Source organism: Labrus mixtus, chromosome 21 (genome assembly GCF_963584025.1).
Source record: "Labrus mixtus chromosome 21, fLabMix1.1, whole genome shotgun sequence".
Classification (NCBI taxonomy): domain Eukaryota; kingdom Metazoa; phylum Chordata; class Actinopteri; order Labriformes; family Labridae; genus Labrus; species Labrus mixtus.
This window is the reverse complement of record NC_083632.1, coordinates 14,739,768-14,762,184: the sequence shown is the minus strand read 5'-3', so window position 1 is coordinate 14,762,184 and position 22,417 is coordinate 14,739,768. Positions and strand designations below refer to the sequence as shown.

Below are 22,417 nucleotides of genomic sequence, written 5' to 3'. Positions count from 1 at the left end.
TACCTCTTTCAACTTCCGTAACAAACGCAGATGCAATTAGGGCTTTGTCCTCGGAGCTTTCCAAAGTCGTCGGGATTTACATTCATTCCTGAAAGTCAATGGGCATGCATGCTGAACGTTGTGTTTGTCAGGCGCTAAGTGTAGGAGGATTAATTAATGAGACAGACCACTCGGTTTCAGCGTGTTTGCAGAGTTTGTGTTCTGAGGCGGGCCACTCAAAGTCTGCTGACTTTCAACACTTTTCAAGGGCGCCACAGCGTGTGTGTGTCTGTGTGTCGGTGTGTGTGTGTGTGTGTGTGTGTGTGTGTGTGTGTGTGTGTGTGTGTGTGTGTGTGTGTGTGTGTGTGTGTGTGTGTGTGTGTGTGTGTGTGTGTGTGTGTGTGTGTGTGTGTGTGTGTGTGTGTGTGTCGGTGTGTGTGTGTGTGTGTGTGTGTGTGTGTGTGTGTGTGTGTGTGTGTCCTGCAAACTGGGAGTCCAACACGGCTCCAGCCAACAAAGATTAGTCAAACATCCTCCTTTATTTTTTTCTTCCAACAAAAGAGCGTTATTAAACGCAGCCTCGACGGGGGAAGTACAGTGTCTGGAGGAAGTTTTCACTGCACCTCAAACTAATTTATAACTTCGCTCAGCTCTGTGAAGAGTTTCTGTCTGTGCTTGACTGGCTTGTCATCCACCCCCACACTTCCTCCCCTCCTCCCTCCCCTCTCTCCCCCCCTCTCTCTCTTCCCCCTCTTACTTTTCCTTCTCTCTCAGACTGGTCTGATTGTCGACGCTCGGATGAAGGAGCTCACGCCGACAATGCCGGTCATCTTCATCAGGGCGGTGCCCGTGGACAAACAGGAGAACAGGAACGTGTACCAGTGTCCCGTCTACAAGACCCGACAGAGAGGACCCACCTACGTGTGGACCTTCAACCTGAAGACCAAAGAAAACCCCTCAAAGTGGACTTTAGCCGGAGTGGCCCTGCTCCTGCAGATCTAACAGGAGGTCAGGTTCAGGAGCGGGTTGTGGTGACATCCGGGTCTAAAGTTTCTGTCTTACTTCTATAAGCTGAATAGAAAAGACATAAAAAAACAACACTCAGGGGTTCTGTATCGGGGTCTGGATTGACAGAATGAAATAATGTGAGCAAACTTTAGAGAGATTATTGAGTGAATGTTTAACTCACTTCATGACACATCTCTCACCTCATGCTCATAAGACCACTCCTCCCTTTTCCAGAGTTTTTTATTGTGGGGCTTATCATGCCTTTATTTTAAAGATGTTAAGTACAATGTTTCCAAGAAGCACCTGAAGGCAGCGATAGGACAGTGGATCGAGTCAAGAATCAGGGAGAGAGAGAGACATGGGACGACATGCGCAAAAAGGAGCCCAAAGGTCCGAATTGAACCTGGGCCACTCACTGGGAGGCCCGACGAGCTAATGTATCAGTAAAGTATAATTTACATGATGTTTTTATCACAGCAGCATAGACAGGACGGCAGCTTTCAGTAGCAGCTCACACTTCCTTATGAAGCTGACTTTGACCATGGCAACGATAAACATGTTGTGTCTGTAATGGCGGCTGCCGTGTATGACTTTAATCTCATAAATGTTTTACTTAATCCCGTAAATTTAAGACTTTATTTTCGAAATCTCCGATTTTTTTTCCCCTCGATGTGGCCCTCATGCTCTTTCTTACATTTCTCGCCTGCAGTGTCAAGAAATCTTTCTGTACCCGCCGACACTAAGTGACATCTGACGGGCGAAATGAAAGAGACGGCAGGAACAGGAAGTGGTGGCGTACGATTGTTTTAAGCCTTTAAATGCAGCATTGACTCATTTCATCATCCATGAACTGTTTGACTGTTATAACTCTTTTTTCTAAGTTATGAATATGCTCATTATCTGAATGTGTTTAAAAGAAAATCCAGAAATGTGATGTATCTGTGAGTCACTTTATGAGGCTGTGTTTTTTAGCTGTAGCTTGTCGGGGACTTGCCACAGAAATGATCTGTAACTACCTACGCTCTGTGCACGTTTTCCAGAAACATCATCAAGTCTGAAATGACTACTTACTGTTTAGATGTTTCGTTTTTTTTTCTAACTTTCCTCTGTAAAACTTTGTGCAGAATAAAGATGCTTTATCGTGTCGCTCCAGATTGTGAGTTTTATTTTTACACTCTCTACAATATATCCCATTTAATGCCAATCTGCAGCCGCTCTCCTATCTCCTGTTTCCAGTCTGCCGCTCTCTTCCAAGTCTTCAGAGCAGCTCTGTCCTCCTCTTCCTCTTCTCGGCTTTCTTCTTCCTCCTCTCTGCTGGAGATTAAACAATGCTCCGAAGCAGAAAGTGTGTCGACTCAACGAGATATCCCCCTCAGTGTGTACAGTAGATGTTCACACACACACACGGTGCAGTATAACCCGGCTCTGCTCTGTCTCTCTGTCTCAGTGCGGGTTCCCCTGCGTCTCCTTTATCTGCTGATTGGAGAGCTTTAACAATGCACTCAGAGACCAGGAGGTGAGGAGGAGAGTGATGATGCAGCATGAGGCAATTTATGTAGAAATCCCAAATTACATCTTCACACATTCTGCCTGTGTACACATGTTCACCACACATGCAGCTTTAGTGTGGAGAAATATGTTAGCCGGCAGTGTCAGAGAAAAAACCTTTAAAGGTCAAATGTGATGCTAAATCCACTTCACCGTGTTTCTCTAACTCAAGTATGTGTCTCTAGTCCGTCTACAAACCCCCCAATGATGAGAAAAGTCCATCCTCTCCGTCTTTTGCCTGTTCCACTTTTCAGAAAATGTGTGCTCAAACCTCTGTTTCCCGTCGGCCGAGCTCTGACGTCACAAAAAATACAAAATGAAACATAAAGCTGTCAAAGTGATGATAGATTTCTAATGTTCAGTTGATTCTCTGTATAAAGCTTGCTGACAGTCGTTGATATGACATTTGAAAGATGGAGTCAGTAGCTTTTTCTTTAAAAATAAAACACAGACTTCTCCTGAAGTAAAGCTGCTCCATCGTCCCTTCTGGGCCTCCATACATGTGGTGTGCTGGTGACTGTGTCTACAGAGACTCTGTCCTCTGACTGGATTTTAATGTTCTGGTTTGTTCTGGTTGACTCGTTTCTGGGCGGAACTGGTGTGTTTCCTCCAGCCAATGAGAGCGCAGCAGGTGAGTTTAGGAGTGGATACAATTCAGGGATTGGACGCCATTCAAATCGAGCAAATTTGATGGACGTGGACGTGGCAGCAAAGAAGAGAAAATATAACCACAGTGAGGTGAAACACCTTTTGATTGTCAACAGATGCATGTTGTCTAAGAGGGGGAGCAGTTAACAGCATCGTGTTTTTTACGGCGGTAAGGTTGCACTCAGAGACCTTTGGTAAACGGTAAATGGACTTGTAGAGTTCTTTTCTTGTCTTCTGACTACTCAAAGCACGTTTTCAAACCTACACATTCACGCACTGATGGTAGAGACTGCTCTGTAAGGTGACCATCAGAAGTAACTAATCCGTCATACACATTCATACGCCGCTGACGAAGCAGTGGGAGCCCAAGGACACATTGCTGCCGGAGCTGGGGATCGAACCCCCGACCTGCCGGTTGAGAGACGGCTGACTCTACCACTGAGCCAGTGGTTCTACATGTTGTTGCTTTAGGAGAGTCGCTGCATAGACACAAGTGGCACATCATCATAACTTCATTAATTAATATAAATCTCCAGACACACCGACTAAAGGAGGCGACATCTCTGTGATCTTAACATTTATTCTGTGTTTTTGTTTGGCTCTCTACCTTCCTAAATCTTGATCCCGAGTGTCATTTATTTGTGCACGTGGAGTGGAGCAGGCCCAGAATCCGAGCTCCTCTTTGGACCAGAGAGTCCTCCAAACACCCCTGCAGATCAGCCGCTGTCTCGGTGTGACATGAAGAGCCAGATGCACAACAGCCCTCCAGAGCAGCTAATGATGGGGCTTTGCGGCGCCAAACAGCGGTCTCACAGGGCTAAAAACAGCATTTGGGATTCATATTTCATATTTGTAGGTAATGTGAGTGTTCTTGGCGTGCTGCTGAGGGGAAAAAGCAGAAGTCGAAGAGATGGGGGGGAGGGATCTATCAAAGGGTTCATGCTCAGAATGAAAAAGAAGGTGCCTTTAATCATGTGCTTGTGTGGAGACGTCAGGCGGTTGCTAGGTTACAGGTCAGTGCAGAGAAGCTATAGAGATGCCGTGGTGTGTGTGATATGTAAGCATGCAGTGTTTTAATCTCACTGAATATGATGATCTGAATGCAGGGCTCAGCAGTCACTAAAGACCAGGGAGAGGCTGCCTGTGTCTCACCGTGTGAACCTGAATGTGATTCTTTACATGAATACAAACCGGCGCCGTCACCTGACAGGAGGAAACGATCATCATGATGAGGGCTCACAGACGTGTGCATGTTTATGTCAGGATTAGAATGATCTGGATTAGTTATCCACTTTTCTTTTGCTATTCAGGATCTGATAATCCAGATCACTATTGTCCCAGGGCGCCAGTAGCCTAGTGGTTGGTGCATGTGGGCCACGCACAGAGGATAGTCCTTCAAGCCCAGGTTCAAATCCATCCTGTGGCTCCTTTCCCACAGGTCATTCCCCCCCCCTCTCTCTCTCTCTCTCTCTCTACACCCCAATTTCTGACTCTATCCACTGCACTGTTTCTAAAGTAAAGGCATACAAAGCCCGGATCAGCCTGATCCAGACACCAACTCCTAAAACTAACAGTGATCCACATAGGAATTGAGAATTTGTCCACAGGGGGCGCCAAAATCCACATACCCTGAAGGATTTTAACGATATCCTCCTCACATTTTAAAATATTATGTTTGATAATGATATTTACTGAAGTTTAAGTTAATGCTATTTAGTAGTGTCGTAGTCAAGATTACACTAACCAGAGACCGAGACAAGACTAAGGCAGGACGAGGCAGAGTCAAGACCAAGACATTTAGGGCTCGAGACCGATTCGGGACAGAGACCAAGATCAAGGCAGCTCATAAGATCGAGGTAATTTAGTTGTTTTGGCTGATGTACCACTAAGCTCCGCCTCCAACACTGGGCCGCCTCTGCGTAAGCAGGTCTCACTGTGGTCGTGTTCACTTCTTCTACACATTCTGTGCTCGCCACCCTTTGCTGGCACTTCTCTGTTTTTGCCCTACATTTCCCAGAGATCACTTGTCAGCCACATGTGCCTCACAATATTCACTTCACACCCTCTCAGAGTGCTGAGAAATGTGTTGTCGTGACAACAACGTGCTGCCAAGACACCTCTCTAACAGTGATTTTCACAACGGGCGAGCGAAGAGCTGATAAAGAGCACCATGTTGTCCCCGCCTGTAACTCTAAATAAACTGTCCTGACTGCTCTGACCCTCACAGAGCGGCTCTGCTGGATTGGCCCCTCTCTGCTGCCACATCAAGGCTCGGCTCGGCTCGCCTGCCTCTGGCTGGACTCGGTTGCCTCTGGCTCCGCTGCCTCTGGCTTGGTGCGTCCCGCCACAGCCAGCAGAGTCAGCTGCTAGGAACACCAACTGTGAGAGGAGCCGGTTTTGGCGGGGTTGGAGACGGGGGTAATTAGCTCTGACAGAGCTGATGAGTTGCTAATTAAATGTTTATCTGAGTCTGGCATCTGTCGTGAAAACAAATGTCTGTTAGCTGTCTACAATCTGTGGATTATCACAAATAACTGGGCAGGTCTGCGTGCGGGCAGATTAGCTGTAAAGGGCCGAGATGTGCTGCGAGTTTTGAGCATTCAGGCGGAAACGAGTCACAGAAACATCACCTACTGAGCGGTCACTGTGACTCACAGTGACCACGATTATCTCCATCCACGCACTGCCAACCAAACACTCACTCATGTAGAATCAGTAATTATTATATTTATCTTGTTATAAATCCTGGGATTATTTCTTTACTAAAGAAAAAGGCTGTGTGGATAAATACTGTTGTTGCTGCTTTTAAATGTCAGGGCAGCTCACAACGCGCTGAATGCAAACACTCACCTGTCACTGATGCAGGAGTCTGCCTGCTTGAGTGCACATTTAGAAATATTCTCTGCTGATACAAACTAGCCGAGTCCATGTTTCTTTAGTTGCTGTCATCAGCTTTGAAATCTTTATTTAATCAGGAAATCAAGACCAGAAACCAGCAGCAGAAATAAGATCTGAGATGAGACTCAGAATAAAGCTGTTCACAGGTTTCTGAAAATATTTAAGACTAGAATGTGTGACATTTTGATCCAGTAGATGTCGCCCTTGAGCTCCAGCATGAAACCAAAACAAACTTCTTGTTTGGCAACGCCTCCTCCAAACTGAAGCCTCCGCTCTCCTCCAGAGACACACCTCTAACCCCTCTCCACTCGCATTTGCATGGAGGAGTCGAGCGCAAGCGACGGACGAAATTGTCCTCAGCTCGAGCTGCAATCACCTGTGTCCTGCATTGTTGTGTTAGCATGCTAATGTTAGCGCTCTTTAGTTAGCTCGTAGCTTCACAGAATGACCGTGATCTAAAGACTCTTACGTGACATCTGAATAATCAGTGAGTATGTTCTTCTTCTTCTCTCTAGTCCTTGACTAAAACAGCTTTTATACACAAGGGGAGGAGCCGGTTGTCCCGTCCATGTAAACGGGACTCGAGCTTCTCACTCATTGTAAACAGTCCGAAGTTGAACAGTCTTGGGATTGCTCTGATTAAAAGTTGTGTGAAGATGTGAGATTCTGAAACCAGTGTCACTTTGAGATTGTTGTTGTTGTGACTTGTTGTGATTTTATTTCACAACGAGCGCCAACAAACTGGACAACAACAAAACCTCTGGTTGAATGCATGCTATCTTTCTTGAGGTCTTTTATACGTAATGCCCAAACTTTCTCCCACACCTGTGAGGTGCACATGAATGTTTCTCTGACATGACTACTTGTCTCTTCATCCTGTCGATAAAGGCCTCTTAGACAAAAGAGCTCAACAGTTACCGCCCATTTTTCTGGCTGCGCTTGCTCAGGAAGTAAATTTCCCCCTGTCCAGATCTTCCATTGACCTTTCAGAAGATCTGTATATAAATATTTTTAGCCTGGAACCGGCTCTAGCAGCTACCTGAGTACAAGCCAAAACCTCCTCCTGACCCCCTCCTGACGTCTTGAGTCTGTGCCGTAGAGATCAGCTCAAAGAGCCGAGGTATTGACGTCACGCAGCTTCAGCTAAAAAAAACACACATTTAACTTCCTGATCAAAGGTCAAAGGTCGCTCAGGTGGGTTCAGTCCCTGTGTCGGTTTGAAGCAGACGCTCACTGTTGTGGCAGGTTCAATGACTCCTGTGTTTACGTTTCCTCTCACCGTTTCTCCTCTACTCAGCAACGCAGGAGCCTCATTGGTCAACACGGCTGTCAATCATGCTGTTATACTCCCTTTTAATTATCATCAAATCAACTGTTAAAAAATAAACTTCTTGTTAACGCCATGTAATAAATCAGCCTGATAGTAACTTATTATTAAGACAGAAACCATGTTTGAGAAACATTTATTTGACGTGGGAGCTCACAGTGTTTAGTCTTTACTTTTAGGCCGCTGTTATGTCGACTATGTTTCTCTTTAGACCAGAACGTCACTCGTCACACATGATAAACTCTACGTGAACAGAGGAACATTTCAGCATCGTGCACGGTGCTGGGAAACGCTGATATGCCAGTTTGCTGCTAGAGACCAACACTTACTGGCCCGGAGCTCGCTGAGGGTTCACTAACAGTCGTTTGGTGTGTTTCGGTGTTATCTAACAGGTCAGGCCATTTGTTGTATTAATATTGATTAATAATTCATATTAATTAATTTTGGTTGAAATTGTCTAATAAATTAATAATTAATAATTTATTAGCCTGTAAAAACTTTGACCAATGTCTGCCACGAGGTACTAATCTGATGAACCAATCACACGCCTCCCTGTCTCCCTGCTCGTTCTCTACCTGTTGCGTGCACTAACCCACACTCGAAGCGCGTCACCGATGACAGAGATTATATTGTGAGTTTACTTACCGCTGAATGAGACATGAGACGACTTAGTTTCTACACAATGAAGAGATGACTTGAGGTCCACTTCTGGAGCAACGGAGCATGTGCGTGTAAGTGAGGGGGCGTGGCTTTTGAGGGAGCACAGAGGGGAATGCTACTTTGAAAATCATGCTAGTTTTAGAAAACTACAAACCCTGCCTATAAGGGAGATATAAGGACAGAGAGGAAGAGTAGAAATGTACCGGCGCAAAATGAAGTTCTATCGATGTACGCACTCTGCTGATGGTCTGATTCATCAGCGGTCATGTCTGTGTCGTGTTCTTGTGTTCTTAAAGTAAAAGAATCTCTCAACAGCTTTATTCAACACAACAGAAATGAGAATCGTTGAGCGTCACTACGTCCTCTTTAAGTCTCCGTTATAACTGGTTATAACTGTAAAACTGATTTCATATCCAGACGTGAGAGTCTCTGACGGAGCGACAGGTCGAGCTGAAGTGAAGGACGGGAGACAAATGGAAAAGAACACAGAGTGCAAACTAAATATTTAAACCAACAAAATCATCCCTCTGCCCCCGGATCATGTTTGCATTAAAAGTGGAGGAGACACGTAATGACATACACAGCTGAAGAAATGTCTCCCTGAGAGCTGCTGATTATTTGATGTCAAGCGAAGCTCTTGGACAGCTTGCTGTTTGTCCTGCAGCCGCCTCACCTCTCACACTTCAGCTGCTCCTCGTCCTCACACTCTTTCTGATTATACACTCATATTTTCATTTAAATGCTGATGGGCTGCAGGAGCCCTGTAAATTGGAAACCCTAAACTTATTCCACGTTTTACTTGTCCCTTTTTTTCTCTCCCCCTCCTCCGGTGTGTTTGTGGAGGAGTGCAATCGCAGGCGCCGTTGTTTGCTGTGAGAAACGCCGTTCACACCTTCAGATTGTCATGAATTTAAAGAAGGTCTGAGACGGCACTGACCGGCATTAAAGACGACCACATTCATTACGGTGTCACGTTGAAGCAGCGCTCACATCCTGGCTGTCAGTCAGAAATGTGACACTCTGTCAGATTAAGTGTGAGACCCCCCCCCCCCCTCCTCCTCTGTGAAAACAAACCTTCACAGTCTCACTGATTGGTGATTAAATTAAACATGTCATGATGCAGATTTAATCTCATTTGCTGTTACACCTCAGTGGGCGTAAACAAGGAGAATCTTTTCGCTCCACAGACTCATTATTGGACGTTATGACGAACGAATGGATTTCCATATTCACTGTCCTTCAAATAACAGCATTAAAAGGACATACTCTGGGACCCCATGCCCTAGCGGTTATGTTGTGCGACCCATGTACAGAGGCTACAGGGTCCTGCAGCGTTCTAACCTCACCCTTTGCTGTATGTCGTCCCTCACTCTCTCTCCTCCCAACATGTCCTGTCTCTCTTCAGTTGTCCAATCTAATAAAGGTAAAAAGTCCCAAAAAATGTCCTTGGATTGCCCCAATTGAAGGAGTTTAAGTTTCTCAGGTTCTTGTTCACCAGTGAGGCTATAGAGTCCAGAGTCCCCCAGGAGGAGCTGGAAAACGTGACTGAGTTCCAGTAAAATATTATTTTGAGTGTTTTCAGAAAGTGTTCGCGAGTAGACGTGTACCTAACTCTTCTGACAGTCAGACAGGACCCAAAGCCGTCACTGAGTAAATCTGGATGAGGACATATTATCCCCCTTCTCCACCTTTTCAAACAGTCCCCTGTGGTCTAAATGAAACATCTGTGCTGTGCTTTGCTCAAAATATAACATGAATCAAGCACCAGAGGAGGTTTGTGACCCTGTATAAACCAGCTCTCTCAGAACGCTCCGTTTTGGTGTGTGTGTCTCTTTAAATGTAATGAGTAAAGTTTAAGTCGTTGAGGTGATGGAGGAGAATATCCAGGGAGCGTGTTTCCAAATGTTCAGGTCAAGAGCCGCTACATTTGGTTGAACTGTAAAGGTTTCTGTAGCTTTTATGTCGCAGGAGGTCAAGTGAGCACGCTCTGATTTAAAGGTTAAATAAACATCAGCACTTCCTGATTTTGTCTTTTTTTAAGTGTCTAGGTCATGAAATATTTCCCTGATTGCAAGACTTGCATCAGAACGCTGAACGCTGACCAAGCAATGTGATGTGTGATGGTGGCGGCTGCACCCGCTGTAATGACGGCGCCTTTGTCAGCTTTTATACTGGTATATCGGTCGGACTCGTATACAGGATGCAGCCAACTTTTGTAGATGAACTTATAGGTGATAAAAGTGCGTCCTATACACTTTACGGTTAGTAAAGTTTGCATGAAGATATTTATACTTATAAAAGCGATCCAGGCCTTATTCTTAAATATGACGTTTATCAGTCAATCTTTATTTGTATGGTGCTATTTCATAACAAGTGACACTTCCTTGCCGCTGAGGTGGAGGTCGGAGCAGGCTGTGCATTTCTCCGATCTTGTCGGGTGAACGTGGCCAACGTGTGTGACGAGAGGACACACAAGAAGTGTAACGAGATATTTCATGACGAAGAACAGAAAGTCTTCTGCAGAGCGTGCGGTGTATCTTTTCTCTGAAGCAATCACACAACACAGAAACGTCTCACAGAACAAAGATGAATGTTTAGAAAAATATGGATGTTTTATTTGACCCAACTGTAACAAGCATTGTAACCCACTCCCACGATGTTCCCTCCTCCGATGTCTGTATGGAAACACAGTCTACATCCAAATATGAACAGTGGTATATCTGTTAGCATCGACACATTCATTCACTTCTCGTCCTACCCACAATTTTTTGCAAAGACACACACAGTAGAGTATTAATTGATCCAGTCAGATACTTGGTTAAGTGGGTTTCTATTCTGAACTCACGAAACAGTGATGATTTATAGTTTGTTTTTTTAAGAATCTATTGAAAACAGACAGTCTAATACAAAGTCCATCCAGTACAGACTTGTCCATGATACTGCTTCTAGAATAGCTTATTTACAATCGTCTACTGGAAGCAAAATAACCTGCCATTGCTTTAAGAACAAAACAAGCTAGCCGTCACTATTCAAACTCAGATACCAAATAGAAAACAAACAGAAGAATCTTTTATTGATTGTGCTTTGTAACCCACAAAACCTCTTCCTTTTTAGAAATGGAACCACGGCCAGAGGCACCGATGACATCCGCTTCAGTCCCCCTCATGGAGATTCTCTAGAGCTATGAGTAGGACAGGGCGTACAAATGGTCGTTTTTTTGTTGTTCATTTATTTATATATTTATAAAGTTATTACAGGCTCATCCTGTTCGTCACCTGTGGTGGTGTTGTGTGGCACAACAGAAGTCACGGAGGAATCGGTCTATGTGTTTAACCATGCAAAGCCCTTTAAGATTGGCCAAAAAAGGTCACAGAGTAGATTTGTTGGACAAAGGGGGGCGGGGCAGAGAAAAGGCTTGAACAGACACAATCAGTGTTTTCTCACTAGAACATACACAGAATGAGGCCGCAGCCCGTAGATGAATCAGATAATCAAGACAGTGGAAATAATAGTAGGCAAGTTAGCTGGATAGTAGCACGCCTCCCCCGCCATCGACCCTCTCTGGCTTCACATCTCGCTGGGCCCGTGTTTGTACAGTGTAGCTCTTTGTCCGGTCTCTCACAGTTAGCTAAAGATGTTCTTGGTCCTGGAATCAGTCAAAGAAAGTGGAATTGCCAACGTCCTACTCTAAAAAGAAGGCCAATGTACCCACAATCCCCCCCGGCACACACAGTGTTCCTTCCTGTCGTTAAACAGTCACCTCAGTCTTGCTGCCTGTGCGGTAGTGCTGCGGCTGCGGCTGCTGCTGCTGCTGCTGCTGCTGCTGGTGGTGCTGTGGGATGTAGTGGAGCTGCTCCACGGTATGAGTCCGTCTGGAGGCAAACGCCTGCCTCTTAGTGGATGTCTGGTTCATGGCTAAAGTGTTGGTGTGCGCCGTGCTTCCCCCTCCTCCTGTTGCCCCACCTCCGCCTCCGCCGCCACCGCCGGCGTTGTTGGAGGCACTGGGATGGGAGTGCATTTTGGTCATCTTGTAGCGATCCATAAGAGGCGTGGTTGGTATGAACACGTCTGTGTGCGAGATGGCACGCGACATCGACATGTCGCTGCCACGAAAGCCGCCGGAGATGCTGCTGACCATGCCGCGCTTCAGCGACATCATCAGCTTGTCCGGCGAGATCAGAGGATCCTGGGACAGGAGGCGATCTTGTGAGTACAGGCGATCTTGTGAATAGAGGCGGTCTTGAGAGTAGTGGCGGTCCTTTGAGTACAGGTGTTCCTGCGAAAGGAGCCGGTCCTTGGAGTACATGCGGTCCTTGGAGTACAGACGGTCTTGCGAGGTGTGGCGGTCTTGTGGAAGCAGACGCTCCTGGGATCGAAGGCGCTCAGCAGACAGGAGCTGTTCGTCTGAGAGGATCCTGCCTCCGTACGGGGACATCCCGTTAGAGGACGTGCTGTAGTCCTGCTGCGGGTCCCTCTGCGGGGACAGGACTCGATCCTGGGACATGGCCCTCTGGACTCGACGGGGCCTCTGCCTCTGCTGCGACTGCTGCTGTGAAGACTGTGATGTGGGAGGGGCCTGAGAGATGGATGACGGCGGGGGTTGGCTTTGGAGCTGCTGCTGCTGTTCCCGATGCTGCTGGACAAAAGAATAAGAAGGTTAGAGCCGCTCTGTTACCCAGAGGTGCTGCTAGGGGTCCTGACGGCTGACAAACTTTAAACCAGAGTAGTATATCAAAATGTGCAAATTTTGCAATGACAGTAGGAAACCTCCCTAAGGGGGCCCCATCTGACAGCACTCTATCACTGCTTAGCATCACATGCATAATACCTGTGAAAACCTTAGTTAGTGTTCCACCTGGAGTACATAACTTCTGTTAGCATTCTGCTGTTTGTTCTTGACGTTCAGTTTTAGTTAATTTAGCTTGCAGAGCAGCTGACCAAGTCAAGTGAGCACTGCTGGGGGTCAAAAGGGGGGGACACCGACAGTCGACTCGTGTGCTAAGATCCTGAATAAGCTAGTCGTTACGGTATAAACACCGTGTAACACGACCACTTGGTCTTGGGCAGTGTCACCAAAACAAACATAGTCTCTGCAGTGTCCTTTAGAAATTAAAAACTTTATTTCAAACTTAATTTTGCATTTCTTTTGTTCAGTTTATTTACAACATAATGCTGAACGACGCTGGTTGTAGGGACCCGATGCGAATTTTTGACTCTGGCCAAAACAGGCTCTAAAATCGCCACTGCTTTTACGAGGACCAGTTCTTCAAGCGCTTCAAATACCGCTTTAACTCTGGACCGGTATCTGTGAGGTCACCAGTCCGTGCTCTGGTCAAGGATCAGTTCAACCTTGGAGGACTTAGCCTAGTGGGTATGTTGCTCGCCCCATGTACAGAGGCTATAGTCCTTGTCCCAGCGGCCGTGGGTTCAAATCTGACCTCAGCTTTTTGCTGCATGACCTCCCCCACTCTCTCTCTCTCCCAAAGTTTCCTGTCTCTCTTCAGCTGACCTCTCTAATAAAGGCCCAAAAAATATCTTATCGGGAGCGTCAAATTACACTCAAACACTTCACAACATCTCTTGACATCTGTATGCAGAAAAAACATGTGTTACATCCAACCGTTTGGAGAAAAACATATATAAGATCTAACACCTGTACCCTGATCATAAGAAACCCGTTTGGCGCCTGAGAGTCCAGATCGTCAGCAGGTACATGAGATAAGATGCCGTTTTCCTGTATGTGCTCCTACAAACTCTATTGTCCTTTTGCTCTCATCACATCACTGCAGTGTGAGTAGTATTGAACTATCAGGTCTTGTGCACCAGTATTGGATCGGTACTTGGTATCAGCCACAGCAAATTAAGTTATTGGGAGCGATATCAGACAGGAAATAATGCCATCAGAACATCTATAAATGAGTCGAGTTTATTCACAAGAGGAAGACTGAAAGGCTCCTCCACTGCAGAGAGAAGAGAAGGAGCAGATAAAGCTTCTAACAAATTCAAATGTGGCACCACTCTCTCTGCCTCAAAGACGAGTTCTTTTTTAGATGCCTGCACTCTTAAAGCGAGCACTCGGGTACCCACCTGGTCTTGAGTGATTTTGAGAACATGCAAGGGTAGCGTGCCTCTTGCTGCCAGGTCGGGCAGGTGGCGCTTACGAGTGTAGTAGTCCTCCACTTCTTTATCAGCTGCAGAGGAGACGGGAAAGAAAAGAAAGAGAAGAAAAGAGGTGAAGAAGAGGTTCAGGGAGCGTGTGAGGAGGAGAAAACACGAGGAGGAGTTTGGAATGCAAGGGGAGAAATCAGAGAGCCGAGAACATCGCACGCAATGCAGAGCGAAGTGTTGGCGGACCCATCTGTGCTTCACCTTTCCGCGCTCGTGGAGGAGAATAAAAAAACGAGAGAAAGAGAGGAATCACAGTCAGAGTGTATTACATGCCAGGCACATAACATCCACACACCCAGGCTTCATCTGGGATTCAACAGGCAGCTCTGGCTGTGGGGGCAAACTTTACAAAGGTCATGTGAAAGTCTATAAACAAACAGCGTCGTATACAGGTATGGAAGACAGGCACCTCACACATGCTGGAAGAGCCAATTGTACTATTGCACAATCACCTCACAGTGAGCACCATGTTGGGATGTCCTTGAGTGGATGTTTTCTTCTCATTCACGTGTACAAACAACTTAAACATGCATTTAAAGGCAGATCTGAAAAAACATGAATTCATTTCCAGAGGCAGAAGAGAGTGGGAGTGAACGTAGCATCGACTTCATGCCTCACAACACAAACCCATGCACAAAGACGTGTTTGGTAACCACACACAGACGGACGCACGTTTACAAGAACTGTCGGACAAAGAGACACAATGCAGAAAAATATTCATTCAAATATTTAAAAGTCCTTTGTTAAAGAAGCCCGGTCCTCATGTTTAACCATCAAACTAAGTCAGAGTTGAGTGTTATTATATGGAGGGAATAAATTATGCAGTGAGCCGTCTCTTTCAATAAAGCGCCGCTCACACCACCTGTCAGGTTCACGCTCAGACTAGAATCCCCTTCAGCAGAGAGCCACGGGCGCTCGCAGCAAATCGATTCATTACGAGACATCATAAAAACAAGATGTTCCTTTCTCGGGCATAATAGTCTTCAAGATGTGGGCCGGGCTCTGCAAACTCATCAACCGTATTACCATAGAGTGAATGACTTACTCGTGGTGTACACTGTCCTGCGCTGCGGCGGGCTAAACGCTTTTCTTCAGTTTGATACCAATTTGCATTAATAAGCAGTAGCATTCTTCTCTTTTATTGTCCCCACAATGAAAACGCCGCTCCATCTTCCCTCCAGCACAATCCAACATGATCTATCAGTGTTCAGACACTAGTTGAGCAACAAAAAGAAGCTTCACAGGCTTCAAGCTATTTGCTGCAACAAATAATTTGCTTTGGAAGCAGAAAGAAAGTTTGTGAGACTGAAGGACGCTGCCCGAGGAGAGCTCTTCTGATGCCTCTTTTGTGTGCTGCTATCTAGAACTATTCATGTGGTTTTTGTTTCACCGCCTATTGAAAACTATTATGTTAATTCTCACAAGCGTTCTCTAAGCAAAGGGAAGGGAGCTTTTGTTGTGTTTTTCTCCCAGTACAGCCGAGGACCAGTACATAGCAGCGCATCCTGCTTCTGAAAAGATGCATCGCAGTTGTTTTCCTGACAGCTACGAGTGGCAGCGTTTGTGGAGCGAGCCCTGACAGGATGAGCTGTAGATCCTTCGCTTTGACTGCAGGCCAGCCCTGAATTGGGCCAGTCGTGATGAAATTACACAAGCCTTAAGGAATGTTTGCGCTCCACTCAGAGAATATCACGGGATGAGACCCCATTACGCAGCAGAAATCCAGCGTAGAATCACCAAATCAATACAGAGCCAGGCTGAGCATGAGAAGACATTTAATGTACTTATACGCTCGGAGACCAAAAAGAAAAGTGGCTGCAGCCTTTGAGGGGAGACGAGGGGAGCGAGGAGTCTCAATGATCATAGTTTCTACAGATGACTAGGCCAATTTCAGGAAAGATCAGAGGTTAGAAATGGAGATTTTCTATTCAGATCAAGTCCCTCCCCATTGTGTTGAGTCTATGAGGGGTTGCACACTATAAAGTCATTTTAGTACTTTAAGGAAACAGTTTGATTCCTTTTACAACCAAAGCAGCCACCTCTGGGCTGAAAAACTGGAAGCGAACATTAAAATTGGCCAAAAACTGCAGTTCCTCCAGTGTCCACTAGAGTCTGTCTCCGGCAGTGAGTCAGTCTTCATAGAGCCCCATGTTAAAATGTCTAACTTTACAGCTGCAGTTCCGTCAAGCGCCGTCTTGTCAGTGTTAACACAGAGCTGAGAATAACAAACCCAGGGGGAGTTTGACTTCACTCTCTTTTATGAAGTCATCACTCCACTATAGCCTTTTGGAGATTTGTTCATGTAACTATCAGACTAATAATCTCTCTTACTGTGAGCTTTATTGTACTAACACACCGTCCACATGTCTGAGAGGTTTTACACCCAGCCAAATAAAAACATTGTTTTATTTACGTCAGCTGGCTATTTGTGTCTCGTTCACGGTCCATGAAACGGAGTCAGGAATCCTTGTTGCCATTTAACAATAAAGCCTGATTAATACTTCTGCGTTTAATCTACGCTGTAGGTTTGCGTAGCCCTGACTCTACGGAGAAGCCTGCGCGTTTAGTCTGATGGGCACCTCCTCAAAAATGTAACCAAGAGGAAACGCCAAGCCCTGTGATTGGACTGCTGGGCATCGTATTTCCTGCATTTACTAGAAGAAAGGACGCTAGCATCCAGTTTTATCAACTGATGCTCGATATTTATCCATTATCAAATCCCCAGTTTCAGTCGCCACTGGGGATTTAACTAGCAGAGAAATGGGACGAACTAACGTTTGTAGGCGGAGTATTGCAGAGCCAAGCACAAGTATATAGTGCTAACGTTAGCGTGGGCCAGGCCACTACGGCGTAGCTATAGCGTACATTCGACGCAGAAGAATAAACTATTCTAAGAAGACCACGTTTAAAGTTTCATAGTTTGTGCCATTTAACCTCCACCAGAAATCAGTGAGTCCGCTATGTCTCACGTCTCCTTTAGCTCCTAATCATAAAACTAAAAGCTTCACTCAGCTAGCACCACAAATAGAGTCTCTGTCTTTGGGACACACTGTAGTTAGCTAACGTATCATCCGGCTAACGAGTTAGCTTCAGGCGTGGGCAGCTCTGATAACTTAGTATTTTCTAACCTTCCTCCTCTCAAATTATGGTCACGTCTGGCTCCAGAAAACCAAGATGAGGACATCGAAAATAAAAAACTCAAAGTTACAATAATGCAGTCATCCAACTGATGGGGTACATCACAGTGGCTACGTCCATTATTCATATGGCGATGCTAACAACCCGTTGGAGCTCTGCGAGTCCCCGTCAGGATTCAGGACACGTGATGCAGTGTTTGTTCATGCAGGGCTTCAGGGCAGAGAGCCTACTCTTGCATTAGACCAGTGAACTTGGACCTACTGAGTTTCTTCAGGGACGAGAAGCGGCTGAGGTCGGCTTTGACGGCCGCCTCGTACGAAGGCGGTAGGTGAGACAGGCTCTGGAAGGAGCGTGAGAAAGACAGGTCATAGGGCTCCGTCTGCGACGTCAGGATGCCGCTAATCCGATTGTTTTCTGGAGACACATACATACATTTACAGAGACAGAGGAGGAAAGAGAAGAGAGATGGGCTGGCTGCCTTCTTCACACACACACACACACACACACACACAAACACACACACACACACACACACCCCTGTACCTCCCCTCCCCGTTACAAAAAGAGAGCCAGGATCAGAGCATCATGGAGGACCACCTGCTGAGGGAGAGAAGGGGGGACTGGAGTTTTAGTTTTACAAATATTTCCTGGAGGCGAATACTTTTAAAAGAAACCTTGAAGCCTTTTCATGAGAGAATGTAACTAAATACGCGAGAGAGGAACGTGTGTGTCTGTGGCGTTCTCTCTGCGCCCTCGGGGAGCGTAAACCTGAACCAAACATTTACGCATTTTGGGGTATTTGGCGTTTAATTACAATCAGACTTGGTTTAAAAAAGTTTAATCTTTGTCATCCTTCATGCTCTAAACTCTGTCATCCTTTTAAAGAACTATTTTAAAAGATTAGTATATTTCTTTCATGGAAGTATAACCTCCAGTGAGTGTTAGATTGTTACATCAGAGAAACACTCCCACAGTTCACATGTAGCTAAAGATGGATGTCAGAGGTTTGTGATTTCAATTCTAAAACGATCCTCGGATGAAAGAGGTCGACTTTTCTGTGTGTGGCCAAAACTGAAGTTTAAAAAAAGAGGTTTTGATTTGGAATGGAAGTAGATTTTTGATAGTGTCGTAGTCAAGACCACACTAACCGAGACCAGAGTGCTCCGGGACCGAGACAAGGCCAAGACATTTAGAGATCGAGACCAAGTCAAGACTAAGACAGGACGAGACCAAGACCCTAAAATATCACTGATAAGTCATCATCTTGTGTGCAGGGGGCGTGTCACTCCATTAGACCGTAACACCGGAAAGGTAGCGGCTGAAACCGGGGGATAAAAATCAAACTATATATAAATTGAAGTTATTTTTTCTTTTAGAAAGAGGCGTTTTCCTTCCAATCACAGTAATGACGTGGAAAAATAGCTGATCAGTGGTGGTCTTAACTGGTCTTGATTTAACATCAGGAGTCCGCCCAGTCTGAGACCGAGACGAGACCTTCAAGAAGTGATCTGGAGACCGTTAGATTTCGAGCACTACAACACTAGTTTCTGTGTTCCGATCTGTATCTGCAAAGGTTTCTTTAAGCTGCTTTCTTTCTCTTTTTGTTTCAGATTATTTGAACTGAATTCACATTTCTCTGTTGAACAAACACTATAATGTATCGCTGATTTTAAAACTCTAACTTATCACTAAACTCAATCATGTTTTTTTTCATTTACAAACCGTCGACTGTGACGTCGTCGAGGACTCCACCTTGCTGTGTTTTAATGTCGTTGTGATCGTCATCATGTTTTTGTTCTTGTTTTCTTTTCAAACACGTCAGAAAACATTTTTATTGACACGGTGATATCGGCCGACCCAGACATCAGTTCCTTTAGTATCAGCTTAGAGAGAAACTGTGGAAGCGTTCATGTCAGACGGCTTTTTGAAAAATGAAGCAGCGCTTGATTTTTCTTATTAAATAACCTGTTCACCATTTGCTTTAAATCTGACGCAGCTGTGACTCGATGCAGGTTTGTAAAGTTTAAATCAAAGCTTTGTTCGACGTGTTAATGTCTTTTTAAATCGCTTGCTTTGTGTTTGACTCAGGAGGTCACGAGAACAACAATGCAGCAGATTTACTGTTTTCCTTTTTGCTTTAATGAAAAAAAATTCAACTACTGAAGAATTTAAATGTTTTTGAACATTTGCATGAACTTTGCGTACTTCTGATCTTCACACATCTTTAGTTTCTCATCTCGTCTTTTTAGCGCTACACCTCTTCTTCACACGTTTGTCGAGTAAAAGCTCCGTTAGAGAAACATGTTTCAATGTGTCAGCCTGTGAGAAAAAGTTGCATATCTAAAACTCCAGGTTGCTGGTGGCGGGGGGGAGGGAGGGGGGAGGGGGTGTGTGGGCGGTCACATCAGGCACTCGGTGGACGTTTGGTGTGGGACGGACTTGACAGGTGACGTGGTGGTTTGACGAGAGGAAACAGCGGTCAAAAAAAAACAAAAAACAGACAACACGGAACAACAGATGTGTGCTGAGAGCGACCTCGCTCATGACAGCGCTGTGATGTGATCAGGGACGTGGTGGGGGCACAGCGCCTGGACCGGCTGTCGTTGATGTGACCTGATATGAAGCGAGGACGACGCTCAGGGGGGGAGGGTGGCTGACTGGACCAAAGCCCTCTTTTATTCCCTTTTTTCTTTATCTCTCTCTTTCACACACGCAAACATCCGCAGTCTGTTCCATTCACCGCCGTCTTCCTCGCTCTGTCAATCTTATCGGGCCTGCCATGCTGCCACCCACTTTCCCTCGCTTCTTAATTCTTTCTTGTCCATTCACTATTCCCCTCTCTCTCATTTTCTTCCTCGCTGCTGCTCTATCTCGCCCTCCCCAGTGGGCTGTGAGTCTGTCACGCAGTGCAGAGCAGCGGGCATGGGTGCGGCTCCACACCAGCCTCCAACGGACAGATAAAAATAAGGCTTCAGTAACCGCTGCTGCAGGATGACGATGGGAGGACAGAGAAGAGGAGGAGACTTTAAGAGGGAAAAATAGACTGAAATACATAAAGAAAAGAAAATATAAGAAAGGGGGAACATTAGGAGTGAGGGTGGGCTGCAGGGCCGGGTGCAGCAGGGGGTCCTGGGAGCTGCAGGGAGTGTGGGTTGGAAGGATGTGAACGATCTGTGAGTGGACAGTCCGCCTCACTGCATCAATAACAGGAGCATCGACTGTGGCATGCTGTTAGCTCTCTGAACACATCTCACTACTTCATCAGGATGGACAGAACAGACACAGACCCAGATCAAAGAGGCTCTGCAAAGCTTGCTGTGTGTTTTAAAGAAGACGTTTGAGAAAAAACAAAGACTTTTGTTGCAGCCAACCAAGGCAAAGTAAAAGAAAACAACGATTTACTGATCCGTCCTACAGTACAGGATGTGCTCAGAAGAGCCGGGTCCTGCGCTGACATCATGGTTGACCTATTAGTCAACAATCAGCTGACGTGGGCGTCAACAGAAGTTTCTGCTGCAGCTGAAGAAATTTGAACTTTTCGGGGTTTAACAACTTAAAACTGTGTTCAATCCAAAAGTGAACAACAACAAAAATCCCTGCAGTTTCTCGGGCTAGTTGCGTTGACTTGTTAAACAAATACCGGCCCGTTTAATAACTGTGTGTGAAGAAACGCCGGCATGTCTTCAGTCATTACATCACCTTGAGGTGCACACATTAACTTTCTCTGCCGTCTCCAGGAGCTGCGTCTGAGCTTCACTGATGCCTGGACAGGACTCTGACAGGACAACGTTATGATGCAGTGTAGTAAGTAAAGTTAAAGTTCACGCTTTATGAGGTCTGCCTGCAACATGAGGAACAAACGACCCGATAATTTCTCCACTACATTTGTTGCTCAGGTTCTGTCACTTTAGAACGTAGAAAGGCAAAATCCTCTGTAATTCAAAGCTCAGAGAGAGGCAAGTGTTTCTGCAGCCAGAGTTAACCGCCATCAAATGCAGGAAAAGAGAACTCTGTGAATCTCTGAGGAAGAGGAAGATGTTTGGTCACAATTTATGGTCATGGTTAATATAGCTGCGAACAAACGTGATATTTTCTCCTCTTTCAGTTGAGTTTTCTTCAAACTGTCCAGCTGTTGAAGAAAAGACTCAGAGTACATTTCTGACTCTTTCTCCTAAAAATATTAAAACAATTCTTCCATATGTGAGTTTTTTGTTCTGCACATAAAGATCAGATTAACTGACACAGGTTCAAACAAACAGCAAGACTTCTTCTCAGAGCCTCATCAATCAGGTGAACGAGAGGACGACACACACATACACACACTCGCACACACACACACACACACACACACACACACACACACACAGAGGGGCTGGTTGGTGGTGGATGTGAAACACAGGTGTGTGTGCTGGGATGACTGAATCAGATGCGTGTGTGTCAGACTTACCACGCCTCAATGATCGGTGAGCTACCAAAACCCAAGTGGAAAAACAAATATTTCAGAAACATGTTGATGTGGACAGAAACCAGAAACTAAAACTGTTCAGCAACACTTTGAAGAGAAACCCCTCCCTCATAATAAACTCTCTGAGACGTGTTGTTGGTGTTCAAGCAGCCGGCTTGTTTCACTTGTTTCAGGAGGAGTCAGTGAAATCTAAATCCTTTCAGGGCGTCTGTGATCAAAGTGTGTTAGATGTGTTGTTCAAATGCACTCCTCATGATTCCCACACATCTTCAAGGCTGTTCTCTTCACTCTGCTTATCTGTGTGTGTGCGTGAAATGGCCCACGTGGTCAATAACGTCCGTACAGAAGGGGTTCAGAATCGGAGCTCAGCCGCCGAGCGCCCGGGAGCAAGCGAATCATTTTTTCATGTTTTTGTTGAAACAAACAGAATTTTAAAAATCAAATGGAGAGAGATAAGAGTGATTTAACAAACATAGAGGGCCGTGAATATTCAGAGTATGGTCTCCTTTCTCTCCTTTTAGTTCTCTCTCTCTCTCTCTCTGTAGCCTCCACCTCCTGATGCAGCTGCTGCTCATCAC

The 22,417-nt window shown here is 45.6% G+C and overlaps 2 protein-coding genes across 11 annotated transcripts in view; one reads left to right on the top strand and one right to left on the bottom strand.

Moving 5' to 3' along the window:
- dnah9 (dynein, axonemal, heavy chain 9) overlaps positions 1 to 1,358 on the top strand; it is a 179,177-nt gene extending 177,819 nt beyond the window's left edge. The window contains exon 78 of the mRNA XM_061027577.1: positions 754 to 1,358. Within this exon, the coding sequence (XP_060883560.1) occupies positions 754 to 981 (228 nt within the window). The 3' untranslated portion in view covers positions 982 to 1,358. The remainder of the gene's footprint in view (positions 1 to 753) is intronic.
- Positions 1,359 to 10,657: 9,299 nt separating this feature from the next.
- The window catches only part of LOC132955353 (protein shisa-6), an 83,714-nt gene continuing 71,954 nt past the window's right edge, over positions 10,658 to 22,417 (bottom strand). For 2 of the 10 annotated variants that reach the window (XM_061028185.1, XM_061028187.1), the window contains 4 exons: positions 21,822 to 21,842; positions 17,636 to 17,788; positions 14,156 to 14,259; positions 10,658 to 12,704 (listed from right to left, as the gene is read on the bottom strand). In XM_061028185.1, the coding sequence (XP_060884168.1) occupies positions 11,817 to 12,704; positions 14,156 to 14,259; positions 17,636 to 17,788; positions 21,822 to 21,842 (1,166 nt within the window). In that variant the 3' untranslated portion in view covers positions 10,658 to 11,816. The remainder of the gene's footprint in view (positions 12,705 to 14,155; positions 14,260 to 17,635; positions 17,789 to 21,821; positions 21,843 to 22,417) is intronic. The other 8 variants (XM_061028188.1, XM_061028190.1, XM_061028191.1 and 5 more) reach the window with 5 other exon arrangements.